Below are 27,290 nucleotides of genomic sequence, written 5' to 3' on the forward strand. Positions count from 1 at the left end.
TTTTCTGACACCATTGCTGCCACACTTTCACAAGTTTTTATTTTATTTTTGGGGATTTCTTTTGCATTTCTGTCTTGCTATTAAATCTGTTTTCCATGAAGCCAGAGCACCTGGAGAAACCAGGAGATTTGAACCTGTGACTGCACTAACCACTGCTCCACTGTGCCACCCATGTTATAGATCAAGCTACCCCAGTGTAGCCCACATGTATGCATTTATTAAACTAGCTGCAACTTTAAAATGTTTTTTACATGTCAGTGCATTATTTGTCACCATATACTATGATGGAGCCAGACTGATATATTGGTTCATGAGTGTTACTAGCAAATATTGAACTATCACAGATATATCGATATCGGCATGCATGTTGTGCATAATTTGGAGATGTGTCCAGGTGAGTGGCTCCATTGTTTACCTCACTATATATACATCAGCCTATATATCATAAACAAAATTGTTTTACTCCCTAAAAATCTGTAACAGGATAACTATTTAATCAGTGTCAGCACAAGTAATCTCGTATTGGTTGGGCTCTGTAATATAATGCTGTATATCATTGGTGTGGTCCATTCTGCTGTATGATGAACACTTTCACTATTGATACTTGTAGTTGAATTTTACCGCAGTAGTGTTTTACTGCTAATATTTCTGGATTCTAGTACAGTTTTGAATGCAGGAATTTAATTTATAAAGGAGTGTTTTTAGATTGTGGTGTTGAGACTTTTATTTAAAGCTCCCATATGTTGAAAATCCATTTTATTGTGATATATACTTGGAGAAGTTAAATGAAAGCTGTTGAATGATGGTGATGTGTAATTCTGCTAGTCCTCAAACACCCCCAAAGCGTCTCAGCATTACAAGTTAGTTAGAATTCGACCACGGTGCTTTGGTCAGTTAGGTGTTACATTTAGGTGGGAATAGCTGGAACTGTCTTGTTTTAAGAGCAAAACAGCCTAGTTAAAACCAGGTGCTGTACAGGCACGGTGAAATGACCGATCTTTGCAGTAGAAAAATCGAAAGACACACTGCAGGGACGTGTAAAAATTTGATTTATTTTCTGAAAAGGTCACAATATGAGATATTTGAGTACTTCTTTCTCCAGTAAAATATATGACGCCGTCTTAATAGAAATACTACCCAGTTAATAATGAGATTGTGCAACAAATAGTATCTTATCATCATGTTTAGACATCATCCTAATACTGTTGCCATCTATGTACTGTACATGATGATGGCTGTCCACGACAACTTCTTTCTCATCATTACCATATTCCTCTAAGACTTCCCTCCTCTTCCACCTTTCACCTTCTGTCTTTTCCCATCACTCTCCTCTTCCGTCACCATGCTTTCATCTCCATATGAGCTGCCCTCCCCATTACAGTTCTTTCACTCTTTCCCTCCCCTTATTGCATTATTCCCATCTTAGCCTCCTTAGTTCTGCCTCTGTCTCTTAGCCATCTCATATACCTGCCTCTCCCTCTTTAGCTTCTCCAGCATAAGGCACAAAACTCTCTTTTGCCCCTTCATTCCCCTCCTCCAGCTTCTAGCCGTCCTTTCTCCCTGCTGTCCAATCTCAAATCCCTCCCTCTGCCTGCCTTGGTTCTCCCTGTCCCTTTCTCTCTCTCTGTCCTCTTTCCCCAGCCAGAGGTTAATACACTCCAGGATAGCATTATTTCCTCCCCAGCCCTCCGACAATATAAAAATTCAGAATGGACAGCTCAATCCCTCTTCCATCTCAGATTTGATTGTAATGGTATTGCCTCCTGTCCCTGGGAGGCCCCTGCCGCCTCGCCAACCCGGCCTTTATGACACTAAATGGCCAGGCTACAATTTTTCCATCTATTCAAAAAATTCTGTTAATAACTCATTTGGAATGAGCCGTCGAGACTCCCTGGGCCGTCTGCGGCCAGGTCTCTCACCTCTCTGCTCATAGGGGTCACAACATCCAGAAAAAAGATGCAAGGCTGAATTGCAAATGTAAAAGGTTAATTAATCTCTCAGAATTTACAATCCCCTTCCCCCATTCCCTGTGCACTCCAATTGACAGTCCCAAAGAGACAAAATGTCATATTTACAACCTCGCATGGAGAAAGTGCTCAGCAATGCACAGTAGTCGAGCACAGGCGAAGGGCCTGTCCGACCACTTTTCCTTCTCCCCCATCCAACTTTACAAGTGTAGCCATTCATCACACGTGATGGATTTATGTAATAAAACCCATTTCCTTTTTCAGTACGGTCTTATTAAATAATAAAATAATTATTTATTGATTATTCAAAAAGGTACATATGCGCGGGTAATGGCTTTGTACCACACCACTGGACCTGCAATAAATAAAGCAGGCAGTGAGAAGAATTGAGAGAGACGGAGAGGAATAAAGAAGAGAGAGAGAGGGAGAGAGAGGAAGAAATGAAGGGGAATGAAATGACTTCTGAACCAGTGAAATCTGGATCCAATATGGCCTCTTGCAGTATGGATCAGGAAGGACATTATTCTATCTTCAGGAGGCTCATATGAGAGTGAGACCTATGAATGGTTTCAATATTGTAAATGGACCATAGAAATCAGGATAGACAACTGGGTCAGAGTCCTCGACAGAGTTTGAGATTTTAACATTTTTCAAATTGACACTAGCATCCTTGAACTATACTATATTTTTCTTTCAAACAGGATTACACAATGTTCTGCATTGTCAGCTAAAGTATACAACAAATACCAGATAATACAAAGTTAGTGTTGAGTTGGGAGTAGGCTTGGCTAATAATAACTATTTTATTAGGCTTCTAAAGTGTTTGCTTTGGAACTTATTGTTAGAAACAAAGCTATTCCTGGGGTTTAGTAAACTGTCCAGCCGTGCATGAGTGATGACATTTGTTTTTTCCTTCTTTAATCTCTTTTCAAGACAATACAGATCCACTCCTATAAACACTTTGCCCTGATAATGATCCTCCTTATTATTTATTATTCATCATCAGTATCATAAAAAGCCCCCCTATCCTCAGCCATGGATCATTTCAAAAGAGACACTTTAATGTCAGCCAGATATTACATTTAGGGCTTCTTAATAACCCATTTGTGTTTGGTCTTATCCTCGGCTAAAGTGCACTCGCTCTCCGTTGTCTTTTTCCTGGGCTTGTCTCAAGCCTCCTGTATGCTACGGAAAACAGATGCTATCTTGGCTATATTACTTCTCAAAGCGCTCATATCCTCTCCCATGTTATTTTCTTTGATCTGCTAGGCTTGCTGCTCTTACATTTTTCTCCCCACACCACCCTCCTCCTCCTCCTCTCACGCCCTCCTCCCGCCACCTCCCCTTTCTCTTCTCTCCCCCTCCCCTCCATCCTCCATCCTCTCTGCCAGAGAGCCGAGACAGGCCGGCCAGACTGGTTCACGGTGGCTGTGGACGTTTGAAATTCAGCTCATCTGTTCTCTGTCATCAGAGGGCAAGAGGTGCATGGTGGGTCGCACCTCTTAGATTCTCCATTTAATATGTCTTTAGCATCAGAGGAGCGCTTCACATCAGGGCTGAGTGTCAACTTACATTCGGTAAACAGTCCATTAAATTTAAAGCAGGAATCAAAACTGCACTTATAATAGTAGCGGCTTTATAAGCTTTCTATCTTTATCAAGAAATCCATTTCTGAAATGCCAACTAACTGAATTTCACTCAACCCTGGTTCATTTGTGATATCAGTTTATTGATTTGTGAACTATTAGAAATAAACACTGGCAGTTTTGATGATGGAACAGTAATTTAGATTCTTTTACATAAAAAAAAAAAATTATTAGTTCCACCTTTCCATTTTGTGTTGAATCAATGTTAAGTGCTTCAGGAAGGTGTGTTGGACATTTGTTACAGTTTTCTTACATTCTGTTCATTTAATTAAAATAACTGATTCATTATTAATATTTTCTAATATATTTGCCCTGTATTAAAAGAATGATTTCAGTGTTTTGAGCTATAGGAATTCATTATGTGTGAAAGTAACGTTTCACAGAAGCAAGTCCAGAATTGCAGCTCAGTGCATCATAGTTTGGCATCTGAAAATGTTTGAGCCTGTAAAGTGTGTCTTACATAAAAATACTTTATATAGTTTCACTGTATAACGGCCTCCATACATGCTCTAAACAGTTAAGAATTGCACCTCTTTGTTAAAGATTGTTTCTTGTTTGTATAAAGTTTACATGTAGAGGAACTCTGAGCCACTTGTCAGGTTTCAAAGCTTTTTTGTTTTCAACATTTTTGCCTCTACAGCTGACAGTAAAGCGACAGGAACACAGCATGAAACAGAGATGAAATGACTTGGATTAAAGGCGTTCAGCCAAAATCAAACATTTGTTGTTTTGATTCTAACCTCTGAGCCACCAGTTTGGTCGTACAAGTTGTTGACACCCAAAATCACTGCAGCTCTTTTCACGATTTTTCACTTTTTAATCAAAGTGTTGACTCTAATTTCTTTTGAGAAATCAAAGAAGGAATCAGAAAAGCATCATACTTAAATTGAACTAAAAATCAGACTGTTTAAACCATTGCAGATTAATCAGGATGCTTGCATTCAAACACAGATTTGTTAGGCTGATTAGTCCACACACAGGTCATAAGGAGAAATAACGGAGTGAATAGGTGAAACTGAAGGCAGACACAGGAGACCAAGGAATCTTTGACTTTCTTATGAGCAGCCAGGAGGGGGAAGCATCCCTCTTTGCAAGTGTGCTTAGAAGAAAAGGAAAGAAAAAGTAATTAAGCAAACAATTTACCAGGAATTGTGTGTCTGCTTATCCAATCTACCATACTTGCTTTTGCACTAATACATAAAGACAGAAAACGGGGGGAAAAGATTGTTTTTTTGTCTCCTCAGAGTGACGGTAAATGACACACAGGTTTCATTGCCCATTCATTTAACCTGAACTGTGCTTATGAAGAGAAAGGGATTGAGAAACAAATTACGTAGTGTCATTTAATTAGGAGTTTGGCTGTGAGCAATAATCCAGTTTTTTCTCATAACCTTTAACTACTTAATGGATTTGAGAAGCTATTACCTTTCAAGAATTCTGTTTTTAATTATTTGGAGTATTGTCACTGATATGAAATGTCAATCACACACCAGGAATAAAGCTGTGTTTATGACTGAATATTATTTACTTATGGATTGAAGCTGGAGGATTGTTCCCACTGACACGTTTGCGAAAACAACAAAAATTGTGCAATATGCAAAATCCTGCTCTGTGGCCTGTTTAGCTTTTCACGTTCATTTATCCTTATACACCCATTTGCTAACGTAGCCCAATTCTAAATCTAAGAGAGGCCATTATTTACATAGATATTATAATTATGTTTATGATAACGGCAAGCCATGGTAAATCTCACAGTAATACTGTATTAGAAATACGCCTATGTGAATCCAGGATTGGATTATAATAATGACTCAGTTTTAATATGTACAAACTCAATTTATAGTTTTCTTCCTTTGGCGATTATACTGTAGGTGTGCATGTGTGAAAATATAATCCATGCTGTGTGTATGTGTGTTTGGATAAGTCCACAGTAGAGGAACTATCTCTCACCCTGATCACGTTTAGGCAATGCTGTGAAGTAGCAGACAGAGTTTGTTTAGTTTCCCCTGGAGGACATTGCAGTTCTCTGCCAACAGTCCAACCCACGTACTGTGACACTAGGCCTGACTGTGTATACGAATATTGCCTTAAATACATGAGCCATGTGAGGTACGCTTGATTTATTTCACCAGACACTCACAGGACCATAAGGGAATGAGTCCTGATCTTAAATCAATGCTGCTCCTGTGACAGCGTGCTGCATACCTGGGCAAAATGTACAATATGTGTACAAATTCTTTTTAGAATTCTTAAGTAAATCAAAAATATACGTATTAGAAGCATCTGATATAGCTTGTCTGGAAGTTGATAGTTTCACTTGTGCTAATGTCTAGGAGATAAATGAAACGCACCTCGAGCAGCTCAAATATTCACAGCCTTATTCAAATAGATGTTTTCACCCAGGTTTGACACGGCTCTTAGGCTGGCGTGTTGGCTCCTCAGACCCCCCATGGCATGGGGCATGTAATCATCCTGAAAGTCTCTCTGGGTGTCTGCTCTCTCATAAAGCAGGAAAATGGATCATGTGGCCCAGGAAGGGAAAATGAAAGAAAAGGAGAATGAAATTACAGACCTGGCTGACTGCACAAATCATGCATATCATGTTTTATGGCTTGCCAGAAGAATTCAACACCTGTGGATCACCGTAGCTATAATTGTACATGAACGCACCGGGATGGAGGTGGGAGAAGAGTTGTGGTTTGTGTGTCATTGAATATGTGAGTGAGAATGTGTGTGCGCACCCTGTAGATGTTTGTGTGATTGCAGGTATGTTTTTGTTGGCATGACTGGGTTTCAGAGACAGAGGTAAGATGATAAAAGAAAGTTACGGGAACGCCTGTTGTTCACTTCTTCAGTACATCCTGGGTGAGCCACCCACAGCCCACACGGCTTGCTCACAGAGGCTTCATTTAGCATTGTAATTACCCTGTTTATTTACCTTACATGTTTTTGGTGGTAAAACGGGGGCCAATTCATCAGATCAGGACAATTTGGCCTGGCTTTGGCTTTGTCATTTACTTTAATTAAATGAGGCAATCAGTGAATCATAAATCACAGTCGGTGTGACCACTAGCTCCGTTTGAACCTGGTCGTCTTCTTTTAAGGTGACACACCTTGTGAGAAAACTTACTTAGACACGCAACTGTAACTTATAAGAGTTAACCAACATTTTAATTAGTTTGTATTGTAGTCCTAGTTTTTTATTATCACGCCACACAGATGTGTTCAAGCAGATTTCTTTTTTTTAATCTGAGTTTTTCCAGAAGTTTTTTTTTTTTTACAGTTTATTCTAAAGTTCTGATGGATGCACAGGCAGGATGTATGAATGAAGGTGAAATCCCAAATAAGATGACAATATAGCCCATCCTCCCCCTCTCCTCACCCTCCTCTCTGCTGTGGATGCTGATGCTTGAGTCAAATTGATTACACCACTCCATCTGCATCATGACTGGCCTCCTCCTGTGTTTGCCGCCTCTGCCTACAGCACAGAGTTAGTGTACAATTACATATAGTTTAATATATCTGCCTGAGCACCTTTAAATAAGCATCACAAGTCCACAAGGTGATTTGTCTTCCAGCCCCATTACTCCATTGTACATCTTGATAGCCAGGGATCGCTCCTAGCTATGTTTAAGCATTAAATAGTGTATTATTATTTCACATAAATCAAGCTGAGATGTGAGGGGGTATTCATAAATTTTGCATTTCTCACAGACAGTATTTTAAAGCCTCTCTCTCTCCGCTGCTCTGAATTTGGAGACTAAAGCAATTCTGCTCCCTGCACTTGATAGTACATTAAAGATGGGCATATCAGGGAGGTATATTCAAAACAACATGTAATGCAGTTTAGATTAAGTTTGAGTTGCTTTAACACATTAATCATTGCACCGTTTCCATAATAAGTACCCTTGCTTTTGTCAGTGATGCAGCCAGACACATGCAGCATTGCCATCAGAGAACATTGTATTGTTATTGTCATGAATAATGGGGAAAAATAGTAATACAGCCCATTCATCATAATATTTTCCTAGTTAACCGTGGCTACTGAATCACTTATCTGTGCTCACCGATGAAAGCATAAATGAAATTTAAAGGTGAATGTTTGTCGTCAGCCTCCTTTTTCTCCCAGAGAAGTGCCCCTGAGCCCCCCCGTTTGGATATTAGCCCTGTGTTTGTGCAAAACGTCTACTGAGGAAATGACTTCACTCAGGAAACTGGATGTCAGCTTTGCACATATGCAGGAGAGCTGCCAATGTTATAGTCAGGCCGACAACACGTTCTTCTCTCAGCTCGCTCTCCGCTTGAGTGTAAACCTACAAAAAGTGACAAAGGAGGAAATTGGACTCGCAGTTGTTTTGGTTACTCCAAGGACACCTCGCACATTCGTTTCAATTCCTTGTCTGTGGCCTGGTTTTCTGATTGGCGGTGACGTACAAGTCAGGGACTATGAGGTGTGAAGTGAAACCTGAGGATTTGTCAGGGCTAATCGAAGTATGATATCTTTATTTGTCACATGAACTATTTGCGTTAAGGATACAAAGGTTCCGGATGGCAGCTTGATCTAGAATCCAAACTTTGCGTACATGGAATTTTTCCTTGTGTACAAAGTTTATGTAATCAGTTACTTTGCCCATAATCTACTAATATATTTACATGCATGTTTCACTGCATCACAGTGCAACAATTCCGAAATGAGAAACAAATTTTTTTGTTGGCAGTGCTATTGTCCCCATCTTTTTTACTCTGTCTGACGTGTATTCACATAAAAAGATACAGAGGACTGTATAAGTGTACCTAAGAAAAATAAAAAATATGGATGAGATGTCAAGCCAGTCATGTTGTAAAATTTATTCCGAACATTACCTCAACCATCCCCAGTATTACAGAAACAGCATGAGTCACTGGAAATCATACTAAACGTAAATCAGCCTAAATTGTTTAAATAATGCAAAAGTCTCATAAGTTTGACTGTTGTGATTTCATGCTCACATCACAACAGTACACCACAATTAAAGCTAATTTTCACTTTTAAAACATGCTTATCATTCTCTGCACATAATAATTATATGACCTACTGGCCTGGGGGCTTCAGTGCTGCAACAAAGTCAGTAGAAAATCTTGTAAAAGTCATTGCAATTTGGAAATTGACTAGATGCCAGGACAGTAAGTTAAGGACTGAGGAGGGGGGGAAGTGAGGAAAAAAATGTCTTTGAACTAGTTTTTGCTTGCAGAAAATATTGCTCCTGGGTTGATATTCTTTCTGAGGTGTTTCATGGCAATGAGAATTAAGAAATAAAGCAGAGCGCCAAATGATTCAGTGAAAAGATGGCACACACCCACAGGTATTCTGTTCACATGACATCACCCTTTGTAAAACTGACAACTTCATGTTTTTTTAAAACCTTTTTTTTGAAGTTGGTGGGCTTTCAGAGTTTAACTCTTTGCAAGAGAGACTGTGGTGAAAAAAAGCAGAAAGTAAAAAAGCAAAGAGCTAAAGAAGCATAAATCTGTCAGCTGTTAGTTTACTTGTCACAGATAAATTTTCATTGATTAGAGATATTTCAAGTCTTTTGTTCTTGAGCACATCAGAGCCACATGAAGGTACATGGGGACAAGATCTCTATCTTTCTCCACCTCTCCCTTCATTCCTTGGCAGATCATGTGTTCTGACCTTGACATGTGTAGGCTGGCTGCATGTTTCCCTCTCAGTGGAAAACAGCTCAGCTCATGAACTGGAAACTTTGCTCCTGTCATCTCTCCCCCCGCTCTCTTTCTCATGATCACTCTGCTTTCTCCAGCTTACACACACATACTGACAACAATACCTGGGAGGATAAATGCTCAGTTAAATTGAATAAACATAATCCAGACATGCTCCATTCCTGCCTGTCTGTTATGGACAACTTGCGCAGGGGTCCCTGATTCCATCAGTGAAGATGGTGCTGAGATCAGATGTCAGCTGAAAGGCCACTGTCAGATAAAAGAGGATTCAGAGCTCTCGCGATAAACAGAATTTTAATCAAACATCAGAGATTTTACTGAGCTGTATCATAATTTCCCTTGTTATCATTTGATGACAGATAGTATATAGTGCATACATTTGCACGAGTGTTTCCTTTGTCTTTCTCACACATTCCTTTTTCTTGCTTGTGTTTCCGAGGAAAGCAATTATGCACTTTTCTCCCTGCTCACAGATTGCTGTATTTATAATGAAAATATTGCACACGTCACCTGACTTCTGGCCCTTTCTCTTCAGTGTGATAGTTCATTAAAGTGTTTTCATCAGTGTCTGAAAATTACATACACACAGAGTTAAGAGAGCAGCCCCCCCCCCCCCCCCCCCCCCCCCAATACCTGTTTATGCTCCAGATGCTCCGATGTCCTCTCATGTTAAAACAAAGCTACCTGTCTATCATCTAACCATGAGTGCTCTGGGTGGGGCAGGATTCCAGTCTTTTGAAGTGAACTTGTCATGGGAAATCTGCATCACCGGGGCTCAGTACAATCATAGACGCAAGATTAATTGTTTGCGGTGCACCACTTCAAACAGTTTTTTTTAGATCCTCCATTACGGGATGAACTCTCATTGCCCGTCATCACCTGCATACACACCTGCACATGCACACGCTCCGCAAAAACGGTAAATCCCATATGTTCACATTCCTGTGTGGCTGTAAAAACACATGGTCTGATGTATGCAGGCACATGCGCTCAAGGCTTTACAAATCATCAAATGTCAATTTACTTAAAATATGTACACATGCAGTTGCACATAAATTTACAGGTGTATAAAATGATAGTTAAATGTATATTGACAAGTGACACCCCTCCTCCAAACACACGCACACATACAACCGTGCATGACTCCAAACAGACTGCAGTAACACAACATTAAGCGGTTTTCTCTTCTCTGTTATCTCCAGCTTCCTTTTTGCCCTTTGGTTAAACATTCTCTTGGCATGTGCATGATCTCATTTAACTTTGATTTCCTCTTTTTCCAGGACGGCATCCTCGATGGTTCCAATTTCCAGCCCATTCCCCAATTTTCAACCCCAATGACAGACAACACACACTGGAATGGCTGTTTAGCTAAAGAAGGGAATTGGTAAGTGATGATTTTAAATGCTGTTTAAGATAAAAAGGGGAGTTTACAGCAGATAAGGATTTGCCTGTGTAGAGAGCAGGAAGCTCGGAGATACTGCTTTGAATGTGCCGTTAGAGTAGCTGCATACCACGTGTGATTTATGTGGCTGAGCTTTAGAAAACTCTGCTGTTGGAAAGTTGTTTTTAATTTCTAAAAATAAGCTGGTGCTTTAAATTAAATATGAAATGTGTAGAATATCTTTTTTTTTTATTTTTTTAGAAAAGCTTTGATGCTTCCTAAAAAACAGAAAATTATCATGATGAAATATGATATGATAAAATGTCTGGGTACTATGTACATTAAAATCTTATTTTAATAAAAGTGGAACAACATAATAGTTCAATAGTTCAATAGTTTATAAATAGTTTTGGTTGTCTAAGTTTTGTCATTTATAGTTTGCAATTTTACTTTTTTTAAACTTTAAAAAATATTAAATAAAATGTTTTCTAATTTTCAACCAGAACCTTAAAAATAATGTGAATCTAGAATATTTAAACACTAAAATCTGTGCGTCACCACATGTAATCTTATTCTTATTGCGCCCTACACAATATTTACTTAATTTGTTCCTGATTAACCTCTGGAGGGTGGAGAATGTGTCCAGCATGAAAAAGTTTTTTGTTGGTTGAAAAGAGAAGCTCATTGTCGAGCTTTAAGTGGTTTGTGTAATCCTCTATAATCTATACCATGAAGCCAAAGGATTCTGAGAATCTGTTTTCAGCACATTTTGAGTAGGAGCGAACCTGGGAATTCACTTTCTCTCTCCCCAACTCTGTCATGAAACAGAGCACCCCATTTCCATATCAATCGGATTAGTTCCAAGACCAGGGAAGTAGGAGTAATGTAAGTAACCGTACAAATTTAAATATAGGACATCAAAAACATTGTTAGGCGTTCATTTATTTTTGAAGCAGCCCTGGCCCTCTGTTTGTCTCTGTGAAGATGAGATGAAAATGTATCTCTTCAATTTTATTTTCATTTTATTTTGAAAGGCGCTCAACGGCACCAGTATTTGAACGTTTCATGTGCACCGTGGCACCCTGCTGCTCTTGTATGCTTAACCTCTTTTGTGAAACGAGTATGTCACATCAAGCAATGCGCTTGTTCAGAATGCAACACCAAAACAATTTCAGGTGGGCAGCGTTCACACAGGCTTTTGAACTTTTATGCAGGAACGGACAGTAAAGTGTTTGGCTGTGGACTCCTGTGCTGTTGATACCATTTTGTACTTCACAGTTATGCTTAGACATTTCATTCGCAGTGGATGTAAACATATATATTTTCAGCTGTGCATGTTTTCTACTGTAGATAAAATAAAAAACGCTAAACAATGTGAGTGTTTTATTACTGAAATTCTTCTTTATATTACAACAGCAGTGATAAATCGAACAGGAGGAATGCAACTGCCATACATGCTGCACTTACACATTTTTAATTCCAATGTTTTCTATAATTTCACATTTTCAGACATCCATTTATTTATTTATTTGACTATACTTTGAAATTTCTCAACTATTTTGTGTATGTGACTGTATGTCTGGGGAAAAAAGTTTTAGTTGCATTAACTCGTGTTAATTTTTATCTTTTTTAATGTAGAGATCAATACTTTTTCCATATAAATACTAACAGAAATATCATTGGGATAAGTCATAAATAAGGGATATTTAGAGAACCTATTTTGAGCCGGAGAAATTGGGAGGTTAGTTTTTGTGTGGTATGTGTGTGTGAGCGAGTTACGAAGAGATTATTCAGCAGTCTGTCCCTCTAACTGGCCAGTCCAGCCGGTAAAATCGCTGTCTGGATGACGAGACGGAGACGTGGATGCCTGCCTGCGCTTCCTCAGCCTTTCAAGACTTAACCCGTCTCCCTGTAATTGAAAAGCTAGCTCGGCTGTGTTGTCTTGGGATTTGTCCCTTTATAATGCAGCTTCAAAACAGGAAAACCAATAGTTGAAATAGACCCCCGAATGTAATTAATTTTGTGGGGGCGGGGGGTAACGGTGGGGGAATGGGTGGGTGGAGGGAGTGGGGGGTATTATTGCAGGAGGAAGAATTCTAATCAGTTGCAGATTCCTTCCTGTTTGGTTAGCGTGACCGTGGCCAATTACCAGTGAACTCTGTGTTACAGTTTCACTTCCTGTGCTACCCAAAGAATGGGCCGAGGCCAGCGACACAGAGCCGAGTGGGATAGAGGGAGAGAGAGAGAGAGAGCAGGAGGGGAGAGGAGATAGAGAGAGAAGGACAAAACAAGACGCATGAAGATGAGAATGCAGGAAAGTAAACAGAGGAGAGGAAGGGAAGAAATAGACGAAATAAAGGGGAGGGTGAAATCTCTGGCCAGATCTAAGGTGCAGAGACATGAAGGCACATACATCCTTTATCCACCTAATATAGGACATGACATGTGGTTTACAGAGGAAATGAAAGGATTTTTGGACCCGACTTCTCATGCTGCTCTCAGGTAAAGGCTCAAACTGCAGAGCCACAGACTGAACTCAAGTCACAAATGCAATAACGCATAACTCAATCATTGCAGCGATGTTATCGAAAGACACAATTTGGCATTGCTGTTTTTCCCTAAATTGAATCAAACCGCAGGACCAAACAACTGAATGACAATTGCTAGGGCGAACCTGAATTTGCATAAAGTGTCCCTTTTTTTTTTCTGGGCGCAGAAACTCAATATGCCATAGTACTTCCTGGGAAATTCTCCATCCTTATTAACCCAGATACTGCTTTCGCTAAAGGCTTGCCAAGCCAGTAGTTTACACCATATTACAACACCATGCAAGAAATGTCAGTCATAGTGTGTTCTCAGGTGTTTTGTTCACATGCAGGACTTAGTTTTTTTTTTTTTTTTTTATTTTACGTCAGAAAATCTGCAAAAGCATGAAATTCTGGTGGAAAGCCACAGATGTTGCCTTCACTACAGAGATTTCCGCTGATGATTGCGAACAAAATGAAGTGCCAAAATGGTTCCCTTTGGTTTGATTCCATTCTTTTCTTACTCTAGTTTGCTCCTCCAGAGGGGTCTAGTCCCATAGTCTCCCATCTGTAATAGTTTTCTGGCATATTACTCTCCTTGATCCACTCCCTGATTGTGGCAAATATTAATTTATATTAATGTTAAGTACATTAAGTTGTGTCATTATTTTCTGGTCTTATTGAAAACATATATTCGACATGTTTTTTCTAGATAACCCATGCAGTATTTCACAATATTCAACAGTGTCAACAATGACACTGATGATAAGCAAAGTAAATCTTTGGAGTCACACAAACAAATATATACGGGGAATGATAAGATCAAACTCCTGTTTCTAGTAAAATTCAAGAAATCCGTTTTGTATTCCCCAACAGTTGACATGACATTTATTACCATTTTCCAGCACAGTTGAAAACATCTCACGGGGCCCCTGCACTGTAGCAGTTACAAGTGGAATAAACTGCTTAGAAGATGTTCAAGGGATGATGCACATAACTGGCAATATGAATGTGAATTTCCTCGGAAGCCTATTTTGCACACACACACACACACACACACACACACACACACACACATTCTTGTATGGGCACCAAAGTGAGATCCGTGTATATTAACCTAGGAAGTGAGGACCACCCTTTCTGCTATACTTAGAGGGAAATTAATGTTACATTTCGACAGTAGGTGGCTCCCTGATTCCAGTTATCACCTCAGATTCCTCAAAAAACAAAGAATAAAAATCAGTATAGTCAATCACAGATTACCACTGAAGTGAGGACTTTTTTGTAGGGTGTGCTATGGGGTTCGCCCAGCAGGGGGTGCAGTTGGGGTCATTTCTGGTTAGAGCATAGAACTACCTTATTACTTTAAATAAACTTTAAATAAATTATACTTTGCTACTATTTAAATTTCACAGCACAGACAAATAATTGAATAATGTGTAAGTTTAAATGTTGTAGACAAGAGTTGCTCAGTTTGAGGAGAATAGACAAGCAGAATTCTAATGCTACATACTAATATTGTGACCATAAAACGTGCACAAAGACACAATGTAATTGTGCAAATTCCAGTGACCAGCACTGTATGTATTTATTTGTTTCTGTCAGTTCAAACTCAGCTGGTGCTTTTGTTCATCCCATGCCATTAAAGTTTGACAAAATAAAACCTACAGTATCGCCTTGGAAATACTTCAGTAAGCATTTGTTATATAAAATGTGTGAACATTTTGAAATTGCCTGACTGTAAATAAATGTTAATTGCACATTCAAGCACCTTAGTGCCATGAACTACAAAAATGCAGAACAATCCAAACAGCATCAACAAGCATGAAAGTGCTAATTATTAAATTGATAACTAGAACATGTATTGTACTGATCACTGAAGATCCTCAAAGTGCCAGTTTCTTCCGAACAGACCTGCGGTTCAAAGTTACTATTGTGTTGTACACAAAGTTCTTTATGTCCTTCCAGGTTCTTCCATCCAAGGCACTCTCCTTTTTAAGACAATGCAGACAGGGCTCTTTCCCTGGAACTCGTCGCTCTGCCATAAAATTGGAAAGGTGTTTATGTACCGCACTCCTTTCAGCGTCACTCCACGGTCTCTTCACCTTTAAAACAGGTTTCTCTACAAACAGCAAAGACAGAAAAGACAAAGAATGCCTTCAAAATCAGTCACAGATGACACATAACTGTAGTTTTGAAGTACAGTGTAGTCACACAGTTATTGACATATAGAAGCAGATGGATGCTCCTCTATATTAATGTTCACTGATTTTATATGTAAAATGTCTGTGTGTTTTGAAAAGCATTATACAAATGAAATGTATTATTATTATTACTACTATTATTATTAACAATAATAAATTATAGCTTGGCACTTTAAGAGTAGTAGTAGTAACTGATGCTTCATTTCAAATTAAATGAGCACAGAGCATGAACACAAAAAAGCTAATTGCTCAATTAATCACACTCTGGACTGTTTATGTTTTTGAAGAACTTACCCAGAACACCCTCTTCCACAGACTTATTCTGTTTTCCTCTCTTCTTCATCTTCTTCTTCTGTGAGGCTTTCTGTCTTGTTCCTGGACTCTGATCTACTGCAACAACTGTAACAGACAAACATTAGCACCTGTTAATAAAATCTGAGGGACAATGTGCATTCAGTTAACTGATAACATGCTACAATTGAGAGGCAGGACCACTTCTTCACAGGGATATTACTAGAAGACAACTATTAAAAAGTACAGAATATCTTTCTGTAATGGAACATCCATCTCATAATTGTAATAAGTTACACGGATTCATGATAGTTTACATCAGAGGGCATGAGCTGACATCACTTCCAGACTATACCAGGCCCTTACAACCACTGAGTAGTTAGACAAACCTGGTATTGCTACAATGAATGTGCAGCTTTATTGAAATCTTTGATCTTTGGTTAAAGAGGAATAAAATAATTCATTAACACATATCTCAACTATTTCATGTCTGTGTATATACACAATCTGACTGCTCCAGAATTCCTCATATCAAAATTCTAAGGGACATGAATGCAGTTTCTGTTGCAAACCTTTTGCACACATAGTCACAGAAAGTCCTTAAAGACAGCTTTGAAAGTTTAAAGAATTTACCGGTTGCTTCCACAGTCTTGGTGTGTTTCCCTCTCTTCTTCATCTTCTTCTTCTTCTGTGAGGCTTTCTGTCTTGTTCCTGGACTCTGATCTACTGCAACAACTGTAACAGACAAACATTAGCACCTGTTAATAAAATCTGAGGGACAACGTGCATTCAGTTAACTGATAACATGCTAAAATTGAGAGGCAGGACCACTTCTTCACAAGGATATTACTAGAAGACAACTATTAAAAAGTACAGAATATCTTTCTGTAATGGAACATCCATCTCATAATTGTAATAAGTTACACGGATTCATGATAGTTTACATCAGAGGGCATGAGCTGACATCACTTCCAGACTATACCAGGCCCTTACAACCACTGAGTAGTTAGACAAACCTGGTATTGCTACAATGAATGTGCAGCTTTATTGAAATCTTTGATCTTTGGTTAAAGAGGAATAAAATAATTCATTAACACATATCTCAACTATTTCATGTCTGTGTATATACACAATCTGACTGCTCCAGAATTCCTCATATCAAAATTCTAAGGGACATGAATGCAGTTTCTGTTGCAAACCTTTTGCACACAGAAAGTCCTTAAAGACAGCTTTGAAGGTTTAAAGAATTTACCGGTTGCTTCCACAGTCTTGGTGTGTTTCCCTCTCTTTTCCCTCTTCTTCTTCGTTTCTGGACTCCGATCTACAACAGGTGACAGACATTAGCACCTGTTAGAGAAATCTCAAGTATTGTGGCTACTCAGGGTTCATGTGTAATCAGGTGCTGACTGTAAAAGCTGATTCCCACCAACCGGACAGTTGGCTGCTAACATTTAATTTCTTTGGTCAAAACTGTAAGCAGCAGGACAGGACAATAATTTAACATTCAATGGCATACTAAATATTTACTGTGATGGAACATCCCTCACATAACTGTATGGAAGTGTCAAACTGTACTGACAAAAAGGATGAAATTTGTACTTCATACACTCCAGTAAACTAGTGCTCTTCTTTTAACTGAAGTATAGAAACAACCAACAGGGTCCTTTGCCGAAGAAAATTATTTGTGGTATGCAACATAATGAAGCCATTTCACTCACCATCTAAATCTGAATTCCTGTCCTCACTGCAGGGCTCACGTCTCTTCTCAGGGGATGAGAGTTCTGAACCACCACATGGAAAACAAAAGCAAACAAAACATAACATACCTATAGCATTTATGACTCTATTTTAGTATTTATGACCTTTATCTGTCTTCATGGTGTTGACCTGTTAATTTTAACATCTTTTGTCTGCCTGCATGAACCCTTTTTGTTTTGTCTGCACTCACTGATTATCTACATTGTCATGCTCAGCTTAATGAAATGATTACTAGACAATAAAATGGTGAGCAGAGCTGTGATATATAGACTTGATTTACAACTGATGTAGGGTAAATTACCGAAAGACAGTAAATCTGTACACTTAATGTTTTAACTGTACAATCAACTTTGATAATAAACTCTGTCACTCACCATCCAAATGTGAATTCTCATTCTCACTGCAGGGCTCATGTCTCTTTTTGGGGGATGAGAGGTCAGAACCTCCATCTGAAAAACAACAGAACACAAAGTGATTCCTCATCCTCTGCAGTCAATGAAAGGTCAATAATGTAGGTCAAGAGGGAGGACAAAAAAACTGAAACAAGTCTTTAACCACACACACACACACACACATATATATATATATATATATATATATATATATATATATATATATATATATATATATATATATATATATATATATATATATATATATACACACACACACACACACCCCAGTCAGCCACATCATGACCACTGACAGGTGAAGTGAATAACATCGATCGATCATCTTGCTATAATGCACTATTCTTCTAATATGAACTGCGTGCTTACCTTCATCCACCTCTTCACCATGTTTCCTCTTCCTCTGCTGGACACTTTCAGAAGTCGGTACAGGATTTTTACCTATGAAAGAAAACAGCAGTCATATATATATATGTCCTCTTACAAAGACTATTGCTAATAAAAATAGCTCTACTGTACTACTCAAGTTGCTCAGCTGTATGTTGTAGTTAGATGAAAGGTGTTCAGCAGGACTAAAGGAGCATAAATACCACAAGCAGAAGGATCAAGTGTATCGAGGTTCCTTCCCGATAAGGTGGCCGTGCCTTGTTCCATGGCAAACAGAAGTTTACTGATTTTGGCAATTTGAAAAGTTTTGTCAGTCTGTCTGTAAAAGTCGCGGTGTACTCTGATGTCATGGCCCATGAACCTTGCAACTTGTTCCAGCTCTTGTTCGCTGAGATCCAGAAGCTGACAGAGTGTTGCAACCTGTTTTCGTAGCTTAGTTGACCTCAAGAGTTCAGGGTTTTCTGCTTTGCTTTCCTCTGCGAATTTTCGCAGACAGTCACATCCACGTATGTTTGTGTTCACACCAGGTCTTGCAAAGAGATATGGATTTTCAGCAGGTACTCCAGCTTCATCTCTTATTTTAATCAACAAGTCAATGGATTCCTTCATTCTATCTGTGAAGAACACAGGCACCTTCCTTCCTCTTTTTCCACGGACTTCAATGCGTGTTAGTGACTTGCTCAGCTCTTTCTCTAATGGCGACAGTGTTTCATAAATGTCTTCATTTATAGGACTTGCGCTGGCTTTCTTGTAGGCTTCAAGAGTCAAGCGTGATGCTTCCCCTTCACGCCGCTTGTTAAAGACAATAACCTGTGCCAGGACCGCTTCATTTAATGCCTTGTACGCTGCTAGACTCAGCTGCTGCATCAGCTCCCCCCTCGCTTTTTCCTCCACCATCCTGAGATAATCCCTCAGAGTCATCACATTTTTGGTGAGGGGGATGTCATCTTGCTTGTTCCATCTCTTCTCTTGGATGGTTTGGTGAGCACTGACAGAAACACTGTTCTTCCAGTTTTTTTCCAAAAGTTCCAAGAATTTTTTCGCCCTTTTCTCTGCCAGGTCATCATCATTGATGAGAGTCTGCCCAATCAGGACATCCACTGCCCCTTTCAGACAAAATCCAATTCTGACTGCTGTTGAAGGCTTTCCATACTCATTTTTGCCTGGACTAAACTCAGTGAGTCTCTTAGCTACACTGACAACAAGCTGAAATTTGGATGGTGCACATAGATCTTCCAGCCCCCTCACAGTCTTGTCCATTTTTTTGGCGGCCAACGTGAATCGACCGAGTTCCCTCATTCTTTGTGAAATGTACTGGTGCCTGGACCTCATACGGCCGTGTCTAGCATACAGTGACTCTCCATATCTGCAGATCAAAGGATCACTCCTGATATGAAAAGACACATCATCTTGTCGCATGTTGTTGATGATATCCTGACATCCATTTGAAGAAGCTGCTATTGGCAGCAGACGTGCAGCATGACTTTGTACTCTTCCTCTTGTGTTTTTTGTGTCTTCTTTCATATATAATTCTTTACATTTGCAAGAGGCCCGATGTCTCCACAAATCTTTTTTTGCAAACATCCCAAAACAAAAAGAGCAAGGCAAGTAGTCCTGAACAGAAGCCTTTTCAGAAGGCTGCTTCCATGTCACTAATTCACCTTTGCCTTTTTCCAGAACTTTGACATTGTGCTTAAAGTCACCCTTATTTCGCAGTTGTTCCAGTAGAACCTTTCTTTCTTTTGATCCTGAAGGAAAGCTGAAGGCATATGCTACATCCTTCAGGTCCATATGCTTTCTTTGTAAGTGCCTTGCCATCTTTATATTTGGTTTGCCACAGTAGAAGCAGTAATGCTTTTTGTCCCATACTCTTTTCTTGTCTTCTCTTTTTGTACAGGTTTTTACAGTCACAGTTACATTCACTTTAACTTTTTGGTTTCCATTTTGTTTCTTTTTCTTCCTTTTCAGATTGGTTTTTGGATCCTTTTGCTTCTGCAAGCTACACTTGCCTCTTTGTTCATCATCGTTGTTGCTTGAACTTGTGTCTGAACCTTTGACCGCTTCTTCACTGGACCGTTTCTTGGATTGGCTTGCACTTTTCAAATCTTCCTCATCACTGGATGGTGCTGGTCTCTGAGGTGGAAGGTATTCTGTGTCCAATCCTGTCTGACTGCATTCACTCTCTGATGAACACAAGTCTGAGTCACACTCCATCTGTAGGTAAAAAAACATAATCAGGAGAAATCAAATTCACTGAGCATGTGGAGCTTCAGAGTTATCATTATTCTTTTTTTAAAAAATGGATTATTCCACTCTGATATTCACTGATATTATGTGAAGTAAACTTTAAAGTAATAAAAGTTGTAATAATGTAACAAATAATAATTAAGAAAATGTCAATATTCAGAGCAGCATTATTTAACATGTCCAAGTGTGCACATCTCCTCTCTTTAAACTGATCAGGAAAACATCAGGAAGCAAAACAGTTCATATTAAGCAATGTCCCATTCACTCAGTCTGGATACAGTAAAGGTTTTATAAAGGCACGTACCTGTGTTTGCATCATAGCTGTTGCTTCCTTGACCTAACGCCAAAAGGAAGATTGAAAACGTATTACTTGTTATCTATTGAACATCGTTCAAAAAATCATTCCAGTCACAGACAACAATATGTAGCATGTTCTATGTTGGTTTCATTTACCACACACATAAAATATATATATATATATATATATATATATATATATATATATATATATATATATATATATATATATATATATATATATATATATATATTGCATCAGTGTCATGTAACTAGTGTGAATGGTCACATGACTAGGCCTCTTTACTTCCTGCCTGCACCGATGGAAGGAGATGTCTGCCTCAAACTTGTACAAGAAGAATTTATTTAAATACCTTAATTAACAGATATAAATAAGCTATTTTGTACATACAGTTTTAAAAGGGTCTACTACTGATATGTAATGAGAATTTTATACCTGCATGCATCTTTTGATCATAAGGAGAGTAAACATAAGCATGACAACATTTGTTGCCACTAGCATAATACGTAGTCAGTGTTGTGCTACGTGTCAAAGGTTTTGGCAGTTTATCTATTTATCTTATGTTTTTTTTCTACATAGCTTAAAACTATCAGTGGTTTTGAATCATCTAGACTTAAAAGAGCCCCAAACTGATATGTGCTACATGTCATTCCCAGTTGAAAAAGATGCAGTTAAAATTGACTGATAGTGATCGCTCAGATAGAGAGTAACAGGTACCACGGAGAAACAGGCCACTTGTCTGCTAGACTTCTGAATGATGAAGCAGAGATGACCAATCTGGAGGATGACGTTGCTTAGGGAGAGAATTGAGCTGTAGCTTGTCCTGCCAGGATTTTAAATCTAGGCCTGAATGGTGTCAGAGCCGTTCTCATGCACATGATCCTGGAACTATTTTGTCTGAATCATGTTCATGGCTGAACTCCCATGCTATGAGTCTGTACTTTCCTGAGGGCTGAACTATGAAGTGAGATTAGTGGGCTAGCAGTTATGTTGAGTATAAAGTCAGAGTTTTCAATGAAAGTGGCTCTGTTTAAACCTGCTAGATCTCCATGGTAACTGTAGTCATGAAGTTAGATCTCCATGGTAACTGATGCTGTAGAGCTAGATTGCCATGGTAACTGATGCGGTGGAGCTAACCTGGTCCAGATGAAGTTATATTCAGTTGTTCGTTCACTAAGTATTTCCTGACAATTTTTTATGAACAGATTCTCAGCTGATGGAATAGGTTTTATCTGCAAACCTGTTAATCTGTACAATGGTAAAACCACTGAATGAAGCTGTTACAGTATCACACATTGGATGCATCATGTTGCCATGGGAACTGACATGTATGCAGTTGGTGATGCAGAAATCATATAAATATGTTTCGTCCTGATTTTCTGTAAAGTTTGTTTCCGCAGCTGGTATTGCAGCTGATGGAACACTGGTTAGAACATCAATTTATCAGTATTCATTACAGAGAATATTCAACCAGTAACGTTAGCTTCACTCTGATTTGTCCACAAATTAAAGTGATTTCCTTCATTATGAGACAGTGTCAGACTTACATGCACTCCCGTACAATATTATGTTCTGTTATCTGTTAAATAATATCATGTCACAATATCATGTTCTTATATCTGTTAAATTGGCTGCATTCATCGATAAAATATATTCATTAGGCATGTTTAACAGATTTCTACCACCATTCCTCTTAGATCATTTCCAGTTGCAGCTTTTTATCATCATAAATGTTTATGTTCTTCATTGGTCTTAAAACAACCTGTTGACTGAAGCAGCTGAACAGCATCGGTTCATTTAGTGCAGAAAATGAGTCAAATGATACGTTAAAGAAAGTTGAAAATCACCTTCATACCTGTTAACTCTGACTGAGGGTTTAGTTTTTGTCCAGCTGAATTCTACAAATAAGGCCTATGTTAAACTGCCTTCATAGTTCATTCCTCGGAGCTGCTAAATACCGTAAACAGTAGAAAAGCTGCGCCGGTTAATATAGAAGCATCTCGTCTCCTTAAACGTTCTTATGTGTGTGGACTAGTTTGAAGCAGAAAGTCTGAGCTAACAAAGAAAGTTGAAAACCACCTTCATACCTGTTAACTTTGACAGGTTTTAGATTTTGTCATGCCGAATTCCAAAAATAAAGCCTGACTATGTTAAACTGCCTTCATAGTTCATTCCTCGGAGCTGCTAAATACCGTAAACAGTAGAAAAGCTGCGCCGGTTAATATAGAAACATCTCGTCAAATTTAAAATCCCCTTCTACTATATTGATTATAGGTCTGGGTCAGTTCAATCTTGCTTAAAAACTCACATTACAATACAAAAAAACTACGTAGCAGTAGCAGCTATAAGTAACTGCAACTTAACTGAAGTTAACAACACCGTTTTACAACAAAAACTCTCGAATATGATACGTTTCTTCCATGAAAAATAGTGCAACATTAACAGCAGCAACAGACCAGTAAAAGCAGAAATCTGAGCTTTCAGTCTTACCTTTGAACGCCGTTTCTGAAAATCGCCTTTAAAGAGTTTAAATTCCACAAGTCTCCTCTTCAGCGTTAGTCCTGCAGGTTGCTCCACACCAAATGTCTCTGCAGGGCCAGTTCCTGTTCATGGGAGGCTGGAGGAGGGGAGCCTCACCCTGAAACCAGCAGTGCAGGTGCGGGGGGGAGCCCCTCCCCTTGATGGGCCATCAGCCACCACTTAAGGAGCAGCAGAAACTGCTCACAATATTCACCCTAAACAGCAGCATTCACCTCAGCATGTATACACTGTTTACTGGCTGCAGAGCTGGAAACTCACTGAATTAACTGTCAAATCTGAAAGTTAACAGTAAAATTCCTCTCTTAAAGTAAAGTTTAACTACTTACACCCAATTATCTCTGTTAGTTTTTTTTTGTGAAGTAACAGTAACAACACTGCAGAGGGAACAGATTCAGCTATGAGTTAAAGCTGTGTATTCAAAACTTTAACTTCTTTAAACAAAAAACTCAATCAAACATATTTAACTGAAAGGTGGGGGAAGGGCAGGTTCCTGCAGAAAAGTGAAGAAGTGAAGACTGGAGAGGCAGCAGCAGTGAAGGTGCAGGGGGGAACCCCTCCCCATGATGGGCCATTAGTGAAGGCTGAGCTGCAGAAACACAAAACTCTCTGACCCACAGTATTCACCCTAAACTATAGTATTCAGCCTAAACTACAGTATTCAGCCTAAACTACAGTATTCACCCTAAACTATAGTATTCAGGCTAAACTACAGTATTCAGCTTAAACTACAGTATTCACCCTAAACTACAATATTCAGCCTAAACTGCAATATTGAGCCTAAACTGCAATATTCAGCCTAAACTGCAATATTCAGCCTAAACTATAGTATTCAGCCTAAACTACAGTATTCAGCCTAAACTACAGTATTCAGCCTAAACTACAATATTCAGCCTAAACTGCAATATTCAGCCTAAACTATAGTATTCACCCTAAACTATAGTATTCAGCCTAAACTACAGTATTCAGCCTAAACTACAATATTCAGCCTAAACTACAATATTCAGCCTAAACTACAATATTCAGCCTAAACTGCAGTATTCAGCCTAAACTACAGTATTCAGCCTAAACTACAGTATTCAGCCTAAACTACAGTATTCACCCTAAACTGCAATATTCAGCCTAAACTGCAATATTCAGCCTATAGTATTCAGCCTAAACTACAATTTTCACCCTAAACTGCAATATTCAGCCTAAACTGCAATATTCAGCCTAAACTACAGTAGTCAGCTTAAACTACAGTATTCATCTTAAACGGTAGTATTTAGCCTAAACTACAGTATTTAGCCTAAACTACAGCATTCAGCCTAAGCTGTAGTATTTGGACTAAACTAGAATATTCAGCCTAAACTACAATATTCACCCTGCTGCTCTGTTATACATACATACATACACACACAATATTCACTCTGCTGCTTTTTGACTCAGGCTGCAGTCTTGGATGGTTGGATGGTAACATAAACCAGACATATCATATTGTCAGCATCATCTCAAACCATGATAAAATTTGTACAGCAATATTTATATTGCTGCATCTTCCACTTTTACATTTACTTTCCAAGCCACATTATTTTGCTGTTGTCAACAGTATACTAATACTGTATTAATTTTCATTTTTCATCCTTGTACATTTATTATTATTATTATTATTATTATTATTATTATTATTATTATTATTATTATTATTATTATTATACATATGTTTATTGCTGCTGTAAAAATGTTGTTGCTGTAACTATGTACATTTCCCCTGGCGTGGGGAGCAAGAAAGGATTATCTTATCTTATGTTGAATATGTTAATTTTTTGAGACAGAAGACAGGCAACTTCTCTCAGTTAAAATTGTTTATTCTACAATGCCAAGTAGATTGACATCAAGGACTGTTACTGTTCAGAGGACTATTGTGAACAAAAATGTTTATCTGTAGCCGTCTTCCCAGGAATGGATGAAATTTACAGTATACAGAGTCTCTTTATGGAATGTGCAACAATCTCATTGGTCAAAAACTGATGGAGAGAAGCTGTGTTTAAACTCAGCTTTCTCTTCTTGGTGCACATCACTGCTAGCCTGTCCATTTCTGTGGCCTTGACAGTGGCACCAGGCAGGATAATGATGATTTTTATTATTGACATGATAGCATCATGCAGTTGATGCAGATTTGTCAGCTGAACATCCATGATGCAAATATCCTGTTCCACCACATCACAAAGGTTCTACTGGAATACGATCTGGTGACTGTGGAGGCCACTGGAGAAGAGTGAACTCAATGTCATGTTCAAGAAACCAGTTTTAGATTATCTGAGCTTTGTGACATGGCACATTACCTGCTTGAAGTAGCATCAGAAGATGGTCCACTGTGATCATAAAGAGATGGACATGGTTAGCAACAATACTTAGGTAGACTGGTGTTGAAACAACGCTCAGTTGGTACTAAGGGACCCAAAGTGTGAAAAGAAAATATTCCCCACCATTACAGCCCACCACCAATAGCCTGAACCTTTGATACAAGGCAGGATGGATCCATGCTTTCATGTTGTTCACGCCAAATTCTGACCATCTGAATGTTGCAGCTGAAATGGAGCCTCATCAGACCAGGCAAAGTTTTTCCAATCTTCTTTTGTCCAATTTTGGTGAGCCTGTCCAAATTGTAGCCTCAGGTTCCTGTTTTTAGCTGACAGGAGTGGCACCTGGTGTGGTCTTCTGCTGCTATAGCCCATCTTCTTCAAGGCTAGACATGTTGTGGTTCAGAGATGGTATACTGCATTCCTTGGTTGTAACCAGTGGTTATTTGAGTTACTGTTGCCTTTTTATCATCTCGAACCTCTGACCTCTCACATCAACAAGGCATTTTTGTCCACAAAACTGCCGCTCACTGGATATTTTCTCTTTTTTGGACCATTCTCTGTAAACCCTAGAGATGGTTGTGCATGAAAATCCCAGTAGATCAGCTGTTTCTGAAATACTCAGACCAGCCTGTCTGACACCAACAAAAATGCCACGTTCAAAGTCACTTAAATCCTCCTTCGTCCCCATTCTGATGCTTGGATTGAACTGGGCTCTCTGCGGGCCACTCCAGGACCTTGGTTTTGGTGTCCTTTAACAACTGTTGGACCAATTCTGATGTTTGGTTTGGGTCCTTGTCTTGTTGGAAGATCCACTGACAACCTGAGCCCAGACTAAGAGCAGATTTCTTGATATTATCCCTCAAACTGTCAGCATAATTTCCTTTTTCATGATGCCATGCACCCAAACAAGCCTCCCTGTGCCTGAGGCTGCAAAACAGCAACTTATGAGCACAACTGTAATAGTACGTGGTCATAATGTGGTTAAATAATAGGAGTACTGTGTAAATACTCTAAAAGGGAAAATGTACTTCTCCCTTCAGGATACACCAGAGTTTGAAACACCAACCATTTAGTGATAATGGTAGTGTAATGTGATCAGAAATTATTCAAATTCCTTATTTATATTTTCATACTCTCATACTCTGTGTATTTATTTTGTGCTTAAATTTTATGATTTATTTGAAAAAATGCCACTAATAATTACATTATCCTGTGTATAGTGACAATAAAGCAGATTCTGAACGCTTCTGTTGTGCACCGACTGTGCAGAGAAGTAAAACAGAGAATGAAACCTCCTTTATATGCTGTCTGATAGGCCATAAGGTCACAGACATTTCTCACAGGCAGCCTACACATGAAGAACAAACACAAATCAGAAATGCAAAAGTGAAGCAGTTCACATTGAAAGAGGTTTCAGGTTATAAGACTCATTATTATGAAAGTCAATTAAATTCAAATTCTTTGTCATTATTTGTAAAGTGAGACTCAAATACTAAACTACCATGACATTACACATAATGTACTTCACTGAATTAAACCCCCTGTCTCCTT

At 38.8% G+C, this 27,290-nt stretch overlaps 1 protein-coding gene and 1 long non-coding RNA gene across 3 annotated transcripts in view; one reads left to right on the top strand and one right to left on the bottom strand.

Moving 5' to 3' along the window:
- The window catches only part of LOC118469648 (uncharacterized), an 88,651-nt gene that overhangs the window by 926 nt on the left and 60,435 nt on the right, over positions 1-27,290 (top strand). The window contains exon 2 of the long non-coding RNA XR_004846582.2: positions 10,615-10,718. This is a non-coding gene — a long non-coding RNA (uncharacterized LOC118469648). The remainder of the gene's footprint in view (positions 1-10,614; positions 10,719-27,290) is intronic.
- LOC111580683 (uncharacterized) lies at positions 14,284-21,004 on the bottom strand. Of its 2 annotated transcripts, XM_055007287.1 has the most exons (9): positions 20,842-21,004; positions 18,494-20,504; positions 18,273-18,344; positions 17,868-17,942; positions 17,454-17,516; positions 16,988-17,056; positions 16,369-16,470; positions 15,739-15,843; positions 14,284-15,362 (listed from the first exon to the last, which is right to left on the bottom strand). In XM_055007287.1, the coding sequence occupies exons 1-9, from the start codon at positions 20,854-20,856 to the stop codon at positions 15,127-15,129; spliced, it is 2,748 nt and encodes a 915-aa protein (XP_054863262.1). In that variant the 5' UTR covers positions 20,857-21,004; the 3' UTR covers positions 14,284-15,126. The 2 variants fall into 2 exon arrangements, with proteins under 2 accessions (XP_054863262.1, XP_054863261.1); XM_055007286.1 differs by lacking the exon at positions 20,842-21,004 and having other exon boundaries at positions 18,494-20,808.

This window comes from Amphiprion ocellaris, chromosome 22 (genome assembly GCF_022539595.1).
Source record: "Amphiprion ocellaris isolate individual 3 ecotype Okinawa chromosome 22, ASM2253959v1, whole genome shotgun sequence".
Classification (NCBI taxonomy): domain Eukaryota; kingdom Metazoa; phylum Chordata; class Actinopteri; family Pomacentridae; genus Amphiprion; species Amphiprion ocellaris.

Bases quoted from the DNA above. Each gene is read 5' to 3' on its own strand.
- LOC111580683 (XM_055007286.1), bottom strand. From the start codon at position 20,522: ATGTTTTTTTACCTACAGATGGAGTGTGACTCAGACTTGTGTTCATCA. The intron at 16,471-16,987 runs GTAAATTCTTTA...TGTCTGTTACAG, and splicing joins CAAGACTGTGGAAGCAACCG to TTGTTGCAGTAGATCAGAGT. The intron at 15,363-15,738 runs GTAAGTTCTTCA...TGCTGTTTGTAG, and splicing joins TGTGGAAGAGGGTGTTCTGG to AGAAACCTGTTTTAAAGGTG.